The sequence below is a fragment of the Somniosus microcephalus genome, chromosome 1, assembly GCF_052327205.1.
Source record: "Somniosus microcephalus isolate GS21.2 chromosome 1, FLI_Smic_1.0, whole genome shotgun sequence".
NCBI classification, from domain to species: domain Eukaryota; kingdom Metazoa; phylum Chordata; class Chondrichthyes; order Squaliformes; family Somniosidae; genus Somniosus; species Somniosus microcephalus.
Window position 1 is genome coordinate 5025073 of NC_140987.1, and position 12922 is coordinate 5037994.

Consider the following 12922-nt stretch of genomic DNA (forward strand, 5'->3'; position numbering starts at 1 on the left):
GGTATAGCACGGGTTAGATACAGAGTAAAGCTCCCTCTACACTGTCCCATCAAACACTACCAGGGCAGGTACAGCACGGGTTAGATACAGAGTAAATCTCCCTCTACACTGTCCCATCAAACACTCCCAGGGCAGGTACAGCACGGGTTAGATACAGAGTAAAGCTCCCTCTACACTGTCCCGGTAAACACTCCCAGGGCAGGTACAGCACGGGTTAGATACAGAGTAAACCTCCCTCTACACTGTCCCATCAAACACTCCCAGGGCAGGTACAGCATGGGTTAGATAGAGAGTAAAGCACCCTCTACACTGTCCCATCAAATACTCCCAGGGCAGGTACAGCATGGGTTAGATACAGAGTAAAGCTCCCTCTACACTGTCCCATCAAGCACTTCCAGGGCAGGTGAAGCACGGGTTAGATACAGAGTAAAGCTCCCTCTACACTGTCCCATCAAACACTCCCAGGGCAGGTACAGCACGGGTTAGATACAGAGTAAAGCTCCCTCTGCACTGTCCCATCAAACACTCCCAGGGCAGGTACAGCATGGGTTAGATAGAGAGTAAAGCACCCTCTACACTGTCCCATCAAATACTCCCAGGGCAGGTACAGCATGGGTTAGATACAGAGTAAAGCTCCCTCTACACTGTCCCATCAAGCACTTCCAGGGCAGGTGAAGCACGGGTTAGATACAGAGTAAAGCTCCCTCTACACTGTCCCATCAAACACTCCCAGGGCAGGTACAGCACGGGTTAGATACAGAGTAAAGCTCCCTCTGCACTGTCCCATCAAACACTCCCAGGGCAGGTACAGCAAGGGTTAGATACAGAGTAAAGCTCCCTCTACACTGTCCCATCAAATACTCCCAGGGCAGGTACAGCATGGGTTAGATACAGAGTAAAGCTCCCTCTACACTGTCCCGGTAAACACTCTCAGGGAAGGTACAGCGCGGGTTAGATACAGAGTAAAGCTCCCTCTGCACTGTCCCATCAAACACTCCCAGGGCAGTTATAGCATGGGTTAGATAGAGAGTAAAGCACCCTCTACACTGTCCCATCAAATACTCCTGGGGCAGGTACAGCACGGGTTAGATACAGAGTAAAGCTCCGTCTACACTGTCCCATCAAACACTCCCAGGGCAGTTATAGCATGGGTTAGATACAGAGTAAAGCTCCCTCTACACTGTCCCATCAAACACTCCCAGGGCAGATATAGCATGGGTTAGATACAGAGTAAAGCTCCCTCTACACTGTCCCATCAAACACTCCCAGGGCAGTTATAGCATGGGTTAGATACAGAGTAAAGCTCCCTCTACACTGTCCCATCAAACACTCCCAGGGCAGATATAGCATGGGTTAGATACAGAGTAAAGCTCCCTCTACACTGTCCCATCAGACACTCTCAGGGCAGGTACAGCACGGGTTAGATACAGAGTAAAGCTCCCTCTACACTGTCCCATCAAACACTCCCAGGGCAGGTACAGCACAGGGTTAGATACAGAGTAAAGCTCCCTCTACACTGTCCCATCAAACACTCCTAGGGAAGGTACAGCACGGGGTTAGATACAGAGTAAAGCTCCCTCCACACTGTCCCATCAAACACTCCCAGGGCAGGTTAGATACAGAGTAAAGCTCCCTCTACACTGTCCCATCAAACACTCACAGGGCTGGTACAGCACGGGTTAGATACAGAGTAAAGCTCCCTCTACACTGTCCCATCAAACACTCCCAGGGCAGGTACAGCACAGGGTTAGATACAGAGTAAAGCTCCCTCTACACTGTCCCATCAAACACTCCCAGGGCAGGTACAGCACGGGTTAGATACAGAGTAAAGCTCCCTCTACACTGTCCCATCAAACACTCCCAGGGCAGGTACAGCACGGGTTAGATACAGAGTAAAGCTCCCTCCACACTGTCCCATCAAACACTCCCAGGGCAGGTACAGCACGGGTTAGATACAGAGTAAAGCTCCCTCTACACTGTCCCATCAAACACTCCCAGGGCAGGTACAGCACGGGTTAGATACAGAGTAAAGCTCCCTCTACCCTATTGCGGGGTCTGGGTGGGGCTCGGCCCCTGTGTTCTATTAGCGGTCTCCCTGACCTCACCTTGACCAGGCTGCTGGAGGAGGAGGCTGGTTTCCAGGGGAGCAGTTTGCCAGTGGCGAGGCTGAGTGCCCGGTGGAATCCCTGGGCAGGCTCGGGGTGTGCTGCGAAGTACAGCAGCAGGCGGTTATAGTCCAGCTCCGGGGGCATCCGGCTCACATCGGCAAACATGGTGAAGAAAACCTGTGGGGCAAAAGGCAGCTGGGTGAACCATCTGAAGGGGGAGGGACGGGGAGCAGGGGCTGCGGGAGTGTCGGTGGCAGGGGGAGTGTCTGGAGCAGTGGTCGGCGAGGGTCAGGGAGCGGGGGGGGGGGGGCGGTGTTGTGTGGGGAGGGTTGGGGAGCAGGGGCCGGGAGGGGGGGGTTGTCGGGGACAGGGGCTTGGGGGGGGGGTGTCGGCGAGGGTCGGGGGCAGTGCCTGGGGGGTGGGGTGTCGGCGAGGGTCGGGGACGGGCTGGGGGGGGGGTTGTCGGCGAGGGTCGGGGACAGTGGCTGGGGGGGTGGTGTCGGCGAGGGTCAGGGACGGGCTGGGGGGGGGGAGTCAGCGAGGGTCGGGGACAGGGGCTGGGGGGGTGGTGTCGGCGAGGGTCAGGGACGGGCTGGGGGTGGTGTCGGCGAGGGTCGGGGACAGGGGCTGGGGGGTGGTGTCGGCGAGGGTCGGGGACGGGCTGGGGGGGTGGTGTCGGCGAGGGTCGGGGACGGGCTGGGGGGGTGGTGTCGGCGAGGGTCGGGGACAGTGACCGGGGGGGTGTCGGGGACAGGGGCCGGGGGGTGTCGGGGACAGGGGCCGGGGGGTGTCGGGGACAGGGGCCGGGGGGTGTCGGGGACAGGGGCCGGGGGGGTGTCGGGGACAGGGGCCGGGGGGTGTCGGGGACAGGGGCCGGGGGGTGTCGGGGACAGGGGCCGGGGGGTGTCGGGGACAGGGGCCGGGGGGGTGTCGGGGACAGGGGCCGGGGGGTGTCGGGGACAGGGGCCGGGGGGTGTCGGGGACAGGGGCCGGGGGGTGTCGGGGACAGGGGCCGGGGGGGTGTCGGGGACAGGGGCCGGGGGGTGTCGGGGACAGGGGCCGGGGGGTGTCGGGGACAGGGGCCGGGGGGTGTCAGGGACAGGGGCCGGGGGGGTGTCGGGGACAGGGGCCGGGGGGTGTCGGGGACAGGGGCCGGGGGGTGTCGGCGAGTGTCGGGGACAGGGGCCGGCGAGGGTCGGGGACAGGGGCCGGGGGGTGTCGACGAGTGTCGGGGACAGGGGCCGGGGGGTATCGGCGAGGGTCGGGGACAGGGGCCGGGGGGTATCGGCGAGTGTCGGGGACAGGGGCCGGGGGGTATCGGCGAGGGTCGGGGACAGGGGCCGGGGGGTGTCGGCGAGTGTCGGGGACAGGGGCCGGGGGGTATCGGCGAGGGTCGGGGACAGGGGCCGGGGGGTGTCGGGGAAAGGCCGGGGGGGTGTCGGCGAGTGTCGGGGACAGAGGCCGGGGGGGTGTCGGGGACAGGGGCCGGGGGGTGTCGGGGACAGGGGCCGGGGGGTGTCGGGGACAGGGGCCGGGGCGGTGTCGGGGACAGGGGCCGGGGGGTGTCGGGGACAGGGGCCGGGGGGTGTCGGCGAGTGTCGGGGACAGGGGCCGGCGAGGGTCGGGGACAGGGGCCGGGGGGTATCGGCGAGTGTCGGGGACAGGGGCCGGGGGGTGTCGGCGAGTGTCGGGGACAGGGGCCGGGGGGTATCGGCGAGGGTCGGGGACAGGGGCCGGGGGGTGTCGGCGAGTGTCGGGGACAGGGGCCGGGGGGTATCGGCGAGGGTCGGGGACAGGGGCCGGGGGGTATCGGCGAGGGTCGGGGACAGGGGCCGGGGGGTGTCGGCGAGTGTCGGGGACAGGGGCCGGGGGGTATCGGCGAGGGTCGGGGACAGGGGCCGGGGGGTGTCGGCGAGTGTCGGGGACAGGGGCCGGGGGGTATCGGCGAGGGTCGGGGACAGGGGCCGGGGGGTGTCGGCGAGTGTCGGGGACAGGGGCCGGGGGGTATCGGCGAGGGTCGGGGACAGGGGCCAGGGGGTGTCGGGGACAGGCCGGGGGGTGTCGGCAAGTGTCGGGGACAGGGGCCGGGGGGTGTCGGGGACAGGGGCCGGGGGGTGTCGGGGACAGGGGCCGGGGGGTGTCGGGGACAGGGGCCGGGGGGTGTCGGGGACAGGGGCCGGGGGGTGTCGGGGACAGGGGGCGGGGGGTGTCGGGGACAGGGGCCGGGGGGTGTCGGGGACAGGGGGCGGGGGGTGTCGGGGACAGGGGCCGGGGGGTGTCGGCGAGGGTCGGGGACAGGGGCCGGGGGGTGTCGGGGACAGGGGCCGGGGGGTGTCGGGGACAGGGGCCGGGGGGTGTCGGGGACAGGGGCCGGGGGGTGTCGGGGACAGGGGCCGGGGGTGTCGGGGACAGGGGCCGGGGGGTGTCGGGGACAGGGGCCGGGGGGTGTCGGGGACAGGGGCCGGGGGGTGTCGGGGACAGGGGGCGGGGGGTGTCGGGGACAGGGGCCGGGGGGTGTCGGGGACAGGGGCCGGGGGGTGTCGGGGACAGGGGCCGGGGGGTGTCGGGGACAGGGGCCGGGGGGTGTCGGGCACAGGGGCCGGGGGGTGTCGGGGACAGGGGGCGGGGGGTGTCGGGGACAGGGGCCGGGGGGTGTCGGGGACAGGGGGCGGGGGGTGTCGGGGACAGGGGCCGGGGGGTGTCGGCGAGGGTCGGGGACAGGGGCCGGGGGGTGTCGGGGACAGGGGCCGGGGGGTGTCGGGGACAGGGGCCGGGGGGTGTCGGGGACAGGGGCCGGGGGGTGTCGGGGACAGGGGCCGGGGGGTGTCGGGGACAGGGGCCGGGGGGTGTCGGGGACAGGGGGCGGGGGGTGTCGGCGAGTGTCGGGGACAGGGGCCGGGGGGTGTCGGGGACAGGGGCCGGGGGGTGTCGGCGCGGGTCGGGGACAGGGGCCGGGGGGTGTCGGGGACAGGGGCCGGGGGGTGTCGGCGCGGGTCGGGGACAGGGGCCGGGGGGTGTCGGCGAGGGTCGGGGACAGGGGCCGGGGGGTGTCGGGGACAGGGGCCGGGGGGTGTCGGGGACAGGGGCCGGGGGGTGTCGGGGACAGGGGCCGGGGGGTGTCGGAGACAGGGGCCGGGGGGTGTCGGGGACAGGGGCCGGGGGGTGTCGGGGACAGGGGCCGGGGGGTGTCGGGGACAGGGGCCGGGGGGTGTCGGGGACAGGGGCCGGGGGGTGTCGGGGACAGGGGCCGGGGGGTGTCGGGGACAGGGGGCGGGGGGTGTTGGCGAGGGTCGGGGACAGGGGCCGGGGGGTGTCGGCGAGGGTCGGGGACAGGGGCTGGGGGGTGTCGGGGACAGGGGCCGGGGGGTGTCGGCAAGTGTCGGGGACAGGGGCCGGGGTGTGTCGGCGAGGGTCGGGGACAGGGGCCGGGGGGTGTCGGGGACAGGGGCCGGGGGGTGTCGGGGACAGGGGCCGGGGGGTGTCGGGGACAGGGGCCGGGGGGTGTCGGGGACAGGGGCCGGGGGGTGTCGGGGACAGGGGGCGGGGGGTGTCGGCGAGGGTCGGGGACAGGGGCCAGGGGGTATCGGCGAGGGTCGGGGACAGGGGCTGGGGGGTGTCGGCGAGGGTTGGGGACAGGGGCCAGGGGGTGTGTCGGGGACAGGGGCCGGGGGGTGTCGGGGACAGGGGCCGGGGGGTGTCGGCGAGTGTCGGGGACAGGGGCCAGGGGGTTTCGGGGACAGGGGCCGGGGGGGTGTCGGGGACAGGGGCCGGGGGGTGTCGGGGACAGGGGCCGGGGGGTGTCGGCGAGTGTCGGGGACAGGGGCCAGGGGGTTTCGGGGACAGGGGCCGGGGGGTGTCGGGGACAGGGGCCGGGGGGTGTCGGGGACAGGGGCCGGGGGGTGTCGGGGACAGGGGCCGGGGGGTGTCGGGGACAGGGGCCGGGGGGTGTCGGCGAGTGTCGGGGACAGGGGCCAGGGGGTTTCGGGGACAGGGGCCGGGGGGTGTCGGGGACAGGGGCCGGGGGGTGTCGGGGACAGGGGCCGGGGGGTGTCGGGGACAGGGGCTGGGGGGTGTCGGGGACAGGGGCCGGGGGGTGTCGGGGACAGGGGCCGGGGGGTGTCGGGGACAGGGGGCGGGGGGTGTCGGGGACAGGGGCTGGGGGGTGTCGGGGACAGGGGCCGGGGGGTGTCAGGGACAGGGGCTGGGGGGTGTCGGGGACAGGGGCCGGGGGGTGTCGGGGACAGGGGCTGGGGGGTGTCGGGGACAGGGGCCGGGGGGTGTCGGGGACAGGGGCCGGGGGGTGTCGGGGACAGGGGGCGGGGGGTGTCGGGGACAGGGGCTGGGGGGTGTCGGGGACAGGGGCCGGGGGGTGTCGGGGACAGGGGCTGGGGGGTGTCGGGGACAGGGGCCGGGGGGTGTCGGGGACAGGGGGCGGGGGGTGTCGGCGAGGGTCAGGGACAGGGGCCAGGGGGTTTCGGGGACAGGGGCCGGGGGGTGTCGGCGAGGGTCGGGGACAGGGGCTGGGGGGTGTCGGCGAGGGTCAGGGACAGGGGCCAGGGGGTTTCGGGGACAGGGGCCGGGGGGTGTTGTGTGTGGGGGCGTGTGTGTGCGGGTTCGGGGGCAGGGGATCAGGGGTGAGGCCGGGAGGGTCGGGGGCGGGGCTCATGCTGCCTGGCTGCACCTCTCCCGGGAAATCCCTGTCGAGCGGCTGGAGATGTCCCGCTGTTGCCTCACTGTGACGGCTAGTCAGGGCTACAGTGCATTTTTCCAGCTACTTGTATTCATACTCAGGGTGTGGGCGTAGCTGGCATGGCTGGCATCTTTTGCCGGTCCCCATTGATATAACTGAGTGGCTCGCTGGGCCATTTCAGTGGGCATATAAGAGTCTACCACATTGCTGTGGGTCTAGAGTCACACACAGGTCAGACTGGCGAAGGACGGCAGGTTTACTTTTCTAAAGGACACTAGAGGGCAGCAGAGGGTGGCGAGGGTTGGAGGAGCTGGGGGCAGGGAGTGCAGCAATAGATAAGGCAGGATGGGACATTGAGTGAGGGGGCGATGGAGCGGGGACTGGCAGAGGGACCCCAGTCCAGTCCTGGACTGGCCCGTCTTCCTCTGTGGTAACCGTACCTGCTTGAGTTTGCTCAGTCTCTCAAATGGGAGAGGTTCTACTGGATCCTCTGGGACTTGGAGCTCAGTCTCGCCCTTAAACCACAGACCGACCTGGGATCATAAAACAGTGAGAGTTAGAACATGCAGAGAGAGAGAGACAGAGGATAGAGTGAGAGAGAGAGAGAGAGAGAGAGAGAGAGAGACTGAGAGAGAGAGAGAGAGAGAGAGATAGAGCAGATAGAGAGAGAGACAGACAGATAGAGAGAGACAGACAGATATAGAGAGTTCTCTGTAAACTTTCATGCCAATAAAGCATTTGAACTGAACTGAACTGAGAGAGAGAGAGAGGCAGAGGATAGAGCAGAGAGAGAGAGAGAGAGAGAGAGACAGAGAGACTTAGTGCAGACTTAGTGAACATAGCCTAGCGATCGAAAAAGGTAGACACAGGCAAACCTGGCTACCAAGAGAGGACAGGATATGCTCTCACTGCAGTCAGGGAGTGGTGGAGACAGAGATGCACTTCCTCACAGCTTGTAGAAAATATCAGGGCATAAGGGAGAATTTCTACCCAAAATTCACTATAATATGCCTGGAATTCAGAAATTTGAATGACAACCAAAAACTCCCATACCTACTAGGGGAAGAGAGAAATTGCATAACACTAGCGGCACACTATGTTACAGCTTGCCATAAACAGAGGGACAACCACTAAATATAAGAAAAGAGTATATACAAATTATATGAATGTATATTTATACACTCAGGGATATATCTGTTTATACACTGTATGGATAGATCTGTATTTTTGTGTACAAACATGAATGTTTTTCGATGCTTTGGCAACATAAGATGTAACTTGTCATCATGCCAATAAAGCGATTTGAATTGAATTGAAAATTGAGAGAGAGACAGACAGACAGAGAGAGAGAGACACACACAAAGAGAAAGAGAAAGAGAGAGAGAGAGAGAGCGCATGCAGCACCGGCTGGAACATTTCAATGCGCACTCCATGCAGACTAGGCTCCAGAATGGGATGGGTGTCAGATCAATTATCCCCGTCAGTGTGGGGTTAATGTGGTCGCACTGTAGGGGTCTGTGCGCAGTGTGGGAGGTCCCACTGTTGGGGGTCTGTGCGCAGTGTGGACGGTCCCAGTGTTGGGGGTCTGTGTGCAGTGTGGGGGGTCCCAGTGTTGGGGGTCTGTGTGCAGTGTGGGGGGTTCCAGTGTTGGGGGTCTGTGTGCAGTGTGGAGATTCCCAGTGTTGGGGGTCTGTGTGCAGTGGGGGGGGTCCCAGTGTTGGGGGTCTGTGTGCAGTGTGGGGGGTTCCAGTGTTGGGGGTCTGTGTGCAGTGTGGGGGGTCCCAGTGTTGGGGGTCTGTGTGCAGTGTGGGGGGTCCCAGTGTTGGGGGTCTGTGTGCAGTGTGGAGATTCCCAGTGTTGGGGGTCTGTGCGCAGTGTGGGAGGTCCCACTGTTGGGGGTCTGTGCGCAGTGTGGAGATTCCCAGTGTTGGGGGTCTGTGTGCAATGTGGGGGGTCGCAGTGTTGGGGGTCTGTGTGCAGTGTGGACGGTCCCAGTGTTGGGGGCCTGTGCGCAGTGTGGGGGGTCGCAGTGTTGGGGGTCTGTGTGCAGTGTGGGGGGTCCCAGTGTTGGGGGCCTGTGCGCAGTGTGGGGGGTCCCAGTGTTGGGGGTCTGTGTGCAGTGTGGGGGGTCCCAGTGTTGGGGGTCTGTGCGCAGTGTGGGGGGTCCCAGTGTTGGGGGTCTGTGTGCAGTGTGGGGGGTCCCAGTGTTGGGGGTCTGTGCGCAGTGTGGGGGGTCCCAGTGTTGGGGGTCTGTGTGCAGTGTGGAGGGTCCCAGTGTTGGGGGTCTGTGCGCAGTGTGGGGGGTCCCAGTGTTGGGGGTCTGTGCGCAGTGTGGGGGGTCCCAGTGTTGGGGGTCTGTGTGCAGTGTGGGGGGTCCCAGTGTTGGGGGTCTGTGTGCAGTGTGGGGGGTCCCAGTGTTGGGGGTCTGTGTGCAGTGTGGGGGGTCCCAGTGTTGGGGGTCTGTGCGCAGTGTGGGGGGTCCCAGTGTTGGGGGTCTGTGTGCAGTGTGGGGGGTCCCAGTGTTGGGGGTCTGTGTGCAGTGTGGACGGTCCCACTGTTGGGGGTCTGTGCGCAGTGTGGAGATTCCCAGTGTTGGGGGTCTGTGCGCAGTGTGGGGGGTCCCAGTGTTGGGGGTCTGTGCGCAGTGTGGGGGGTCCCAGTGTTGGGGGTCTGTGCGCAGTGTGGGGGGTCCCATTGTTGGGGGTCTGTGCGCAGTGTGGGGGGTCCGAGTGTTGTGGGTCTGTGCGCAGTGTGGACGGTCCCAGTGTTGGGGGTCTGTGTGCAGTGTGGAGATTCCCAGTGTTGGGGGTCTGTGCGCAGTGTGGGGGGTCCCAGTGTTGGGGGTCTGTGCGCAGTGTGGGAGGTCCCAGTGTTGGGGGTCTGTGTGCAGTGTGGGGGGTCCCAGTGTTGGGGGTCTGTGCGCAGTGTGGACGGTCTCAGTGTTGGGGGTCTGTGTGCAGTGTGGGGGGTCCCAGTGTTGGGGGTCTGTGTGCAGTGTGGGGGGTCCCAGTGTTGGGGGTCTGTGTGCAGTGTGGGGGGTCCCAGTGTTGGGGGTCTGTGCGCAGTGTGGGGGGTCCCAGTGTTGGGGGTCTGTGCACAGTGTGGGGGGTCCCAGTGTTGGGTGTCTGTGTGCAGTGTGGGAGGTCCCAGTGTTGGGGGTCTGTGTGCAGTGTGGGAGGTCCCAGTGTTGGGGGTCTGTGTGCAGTGTGGAGATTCCCAGTGTTGGGGGTCTGTGCGCAGTGTGGGGGGTCCCAGTGTTGGGGGTCTGTGCGCAGTGTGGGAGGTCCCAGTGTTGGGGGTCTGTGCGCAGTGTGGGGGGTCCCAGTGTTGGGGGTCTGTGCGCAGTGTGGACGGTCCCAGTGTTGGGGGTCTGTGTGCAGTGTGGGGGGTCCCAGTGTTGGGGGTCTGTGTGCAGTGTGGGGGGTCCCAGTGTTGGGGGTCTGTGCACAGTGTGGGGGGTTCCAGTGTTGGGGGTCTGTGCGCAGTGTGGACGGTCCCAGTGTTGGGGGTCTGTGCGCAGTGTGGGGGGTCCCAGTGTTGGGGGTCTGTGCGCAGTGTGGGGGGGTCCCAGTGTTGGGGGTCTGTGTGCAGTGTGGACGGTTCTAGAGTTGAGGGTCTGTGTGCAGTGTGGGGGGTCCCAGTGTTGGGGGTCTGTGTGCAGTGTGGGGGGTCCCAGTGTTGGGGGTCTGTGTGCAGTGTGGAGGGTCCCAGTGTTGGGGGTCTGTGCGCAGTGTGGGGGGTTCCAGTGTTGGAGGTCAGTGTTGGAATCACTATCCAAAAAAGAGCCACCAAATTTTGGAATCACCTACAAATGAGCAACCCCCAATGCTATCACTACGACGCCCTGAAATGCCAAGAGCTGATCATAAAGAAGAATACCCTCAGTCAACTAGTCCTGGGACTCAGTGAAGTAACTACTAACAATACTAACAATAACCAGCCCCAGGACAGTGACAGCGTAACACAAAGAATTCGACCCAACACAATCGTCGCTAAGCAAAAGGAAAAATATCTGACATATTGGGCAGAAACAACAAAAACCCAAAGCAAACTCAATTGCTACTTGGCCCTAAACAGACAATACAACATAGCTGATTACCTGACCATGGTAAAGGATAACAAACTGAGAAGAACCTTGACAAGGTACAGACTTAGCGAACATAGCCTAGCGATCGAAAAAGGCAGACACAGGCAGCCAAGAGAAGACAGGATATGCTCTCACTGCAGTCAGGGAGTAGTTGAGACAGAGATGCACTTCCTCACAGCCTGCGGAAAATATCAGGGCATCAGGGAGAATTTCTACCAAAAATTCTCACAAATATGCCCTGATTTCAGAAATCTGAATGACAACCAAAAACTCCCATTCCTACTGGGAGAGGAGAGAAGCTGTGTAACACTGGCGGCACACTATGTTACAGCTTGCCATGAACAGAGGGACAACCAGTAAACTAAGAAAAGAATATATGTAAACAATGCGAATGTATATTTATACACTCAGGGATATACATGTTTATACACTGTATGAATGGAACCGCGTTTATGTGTTCAACCATAAATGTATTTTGATGCTTTGGCAACATAAGATGTACCTTATCATGCCAATAAAGCGATTTGTATTGTATTGTATTGTATGTGCAGTGTGGACGGTCCCAGTGTTGGGGGTCTGTGTGCAGTGTGGGCGGTCCCAGTGTTGGGGGTCTGTGCGCAGTGTGGGGGGTCCCAGTGTTGGGGGTCTGTGCGCAGTGTGGGGGGTCCCAGTGTTGGGGGTCTGTGTGCAGTGTGGACGGTCCCAGTGTTGGGGGTCTGTGCGCAGTGTGGGGGGTCCCAGTGTTGGGGGTCTGTGCGCAGTGTGGGGGGTCCCAGTGTTGCGGGTCTGTGTGCAGTGTGGGGGGTCCCAGTGTTGGGGGTCTGTGTGCAGTGTGGGGGGTCCCAGTGTTGGGGGTCTGTGTGCAGTGTGGACGGTCCCAGTGTTGGGGGTCTGTGTGCAGTGTGGGGGGTCCCAGTGTTGGGGGTCTGTGTGCAGTGTGGGGGGTCCCAGTGTTGGGGGTCTGTGCGCAGTGTGGGGGGTCCCAGTGTTGGGGGTCTGTGCGCAGTGTGGGGGGTCCCAGTGTTGGGGGTCTGTGTGCAGTGTGGGGGGTCCCAGTGTTGGGGGTCTGTGCGCAGTGTGGGGGGTCCCAGTGTTGGGGGTCTGTGCGCAGTGTGGGGGGTCCCAGTGTTGGGGGTCTGTGTGCAGTGTGGGGGGTCCCAGTGTTGGGGGTCTGTGTGCAGTGTGGGGGGTCCCAGTGTTGGGGGTCTGTGTGCAGTGTGGGGGGTCCCAGTATTGCGGGTCTGTGTGCAGTGTGGGGGGTCCCAGTGTTGGGGGTCTGTGTGCAGTGTGGGGGGTCCCAGTGTTGGGGGTCTGTGTGCAGTGTGGGGGGTCCCAGTATTGCGGGTCTGTGTGCAGTGTGGGGGGTCCCAGTATTGCGGGTCTGTGTGCAGTGTGGACGCTCCCAGTGTTGGGGGTCTGTGTGCAGTGTGGACGGTCCCAGTGTTGGGGGTCTGTGTGCAGTGTGGGGGGTCCCAGTGTTGGGGGTCTGTGCGCAGTGTGGGGGGTCCCAGTGTTGGGGGTCTGTGTGCAGTGTGGACGGTCCCAGTGTTGTGGGTCTGTGTGCAGTGTGGGGGGTCCCAGTGTTGGGGGTCTGTGCGCAGTGTGGACGGTCCCAGTGTTGGGGGTCTGTGCACAGTGTGGGGGGTCCCAGTGTTGGGGGTCTGTGTGCAGTGTGGACGGTCCCAGTGTTGGGGGTCTGTGTGCAGTGTGGGCGGTCCCAGTGTTGGGGGTCTGTGTGCAGTGTGGGGGGTCCCAGTGTTGGGGGTCAGTGTGCAGTGTGGGGGGTCCCAGTGTTGGGGGCCTGTGCGCAGTGTGGGGGGTCCCAGTGTTGGGGGTCAGTGTGCAGTGTGGGGGGTCCCAGTGTTGGGGGCCTGTGCGCAGTGTGGGCGGTCCCAGTGTTGGGGGTCTGTGCGCAGTGTGGGGGGTCCCAGTGTTGGGGGTCTGTGCGCAGTGTGGGGGGTCCCAGTGTTGGGGGTCTGTGTGCAGTGTGGGGGGTCCCAGTGTTGGGGGTCTGTGTGCAGTGTGGGGGGTCCCAGT

At 64.4% G+C, this 12922-nt stretch overlaps 1 protein-coding gene across 3 annotated transcripts in view; it reads right to left on the reverse strand.

The window, feature by feature from the left end:
• LOC147123900 (sperm flagella and cilia-associated protein 2-like) overlaps positions 1-12922 on the reverse strand; it is a 72392-nt gene that overhangs the window by 13715 nt on the left and 45755 nt on the right. For 2 of the 3 annotated variants that reach the window (XM_085995549.1, XM_085995459.1), the window contains 2 exons: positions 7239-7331; positions 2106-2285 (listed from right to left, as the gene is read on the reverse strand). The exons of the other annotated variant lie outside the window; for it this stretch is intronic. In XM_085995549.1, the coding sequence (XP_085851675.1) occupies positions 2106-2285; positions 7239-7331 (273 nt within the window). The remainder of the gene's footprint in view (positions 1-2105; positions 2286-7238; positions 7332-12922) is intronic. 3 annotated transcript variants of the gene reach the window in all.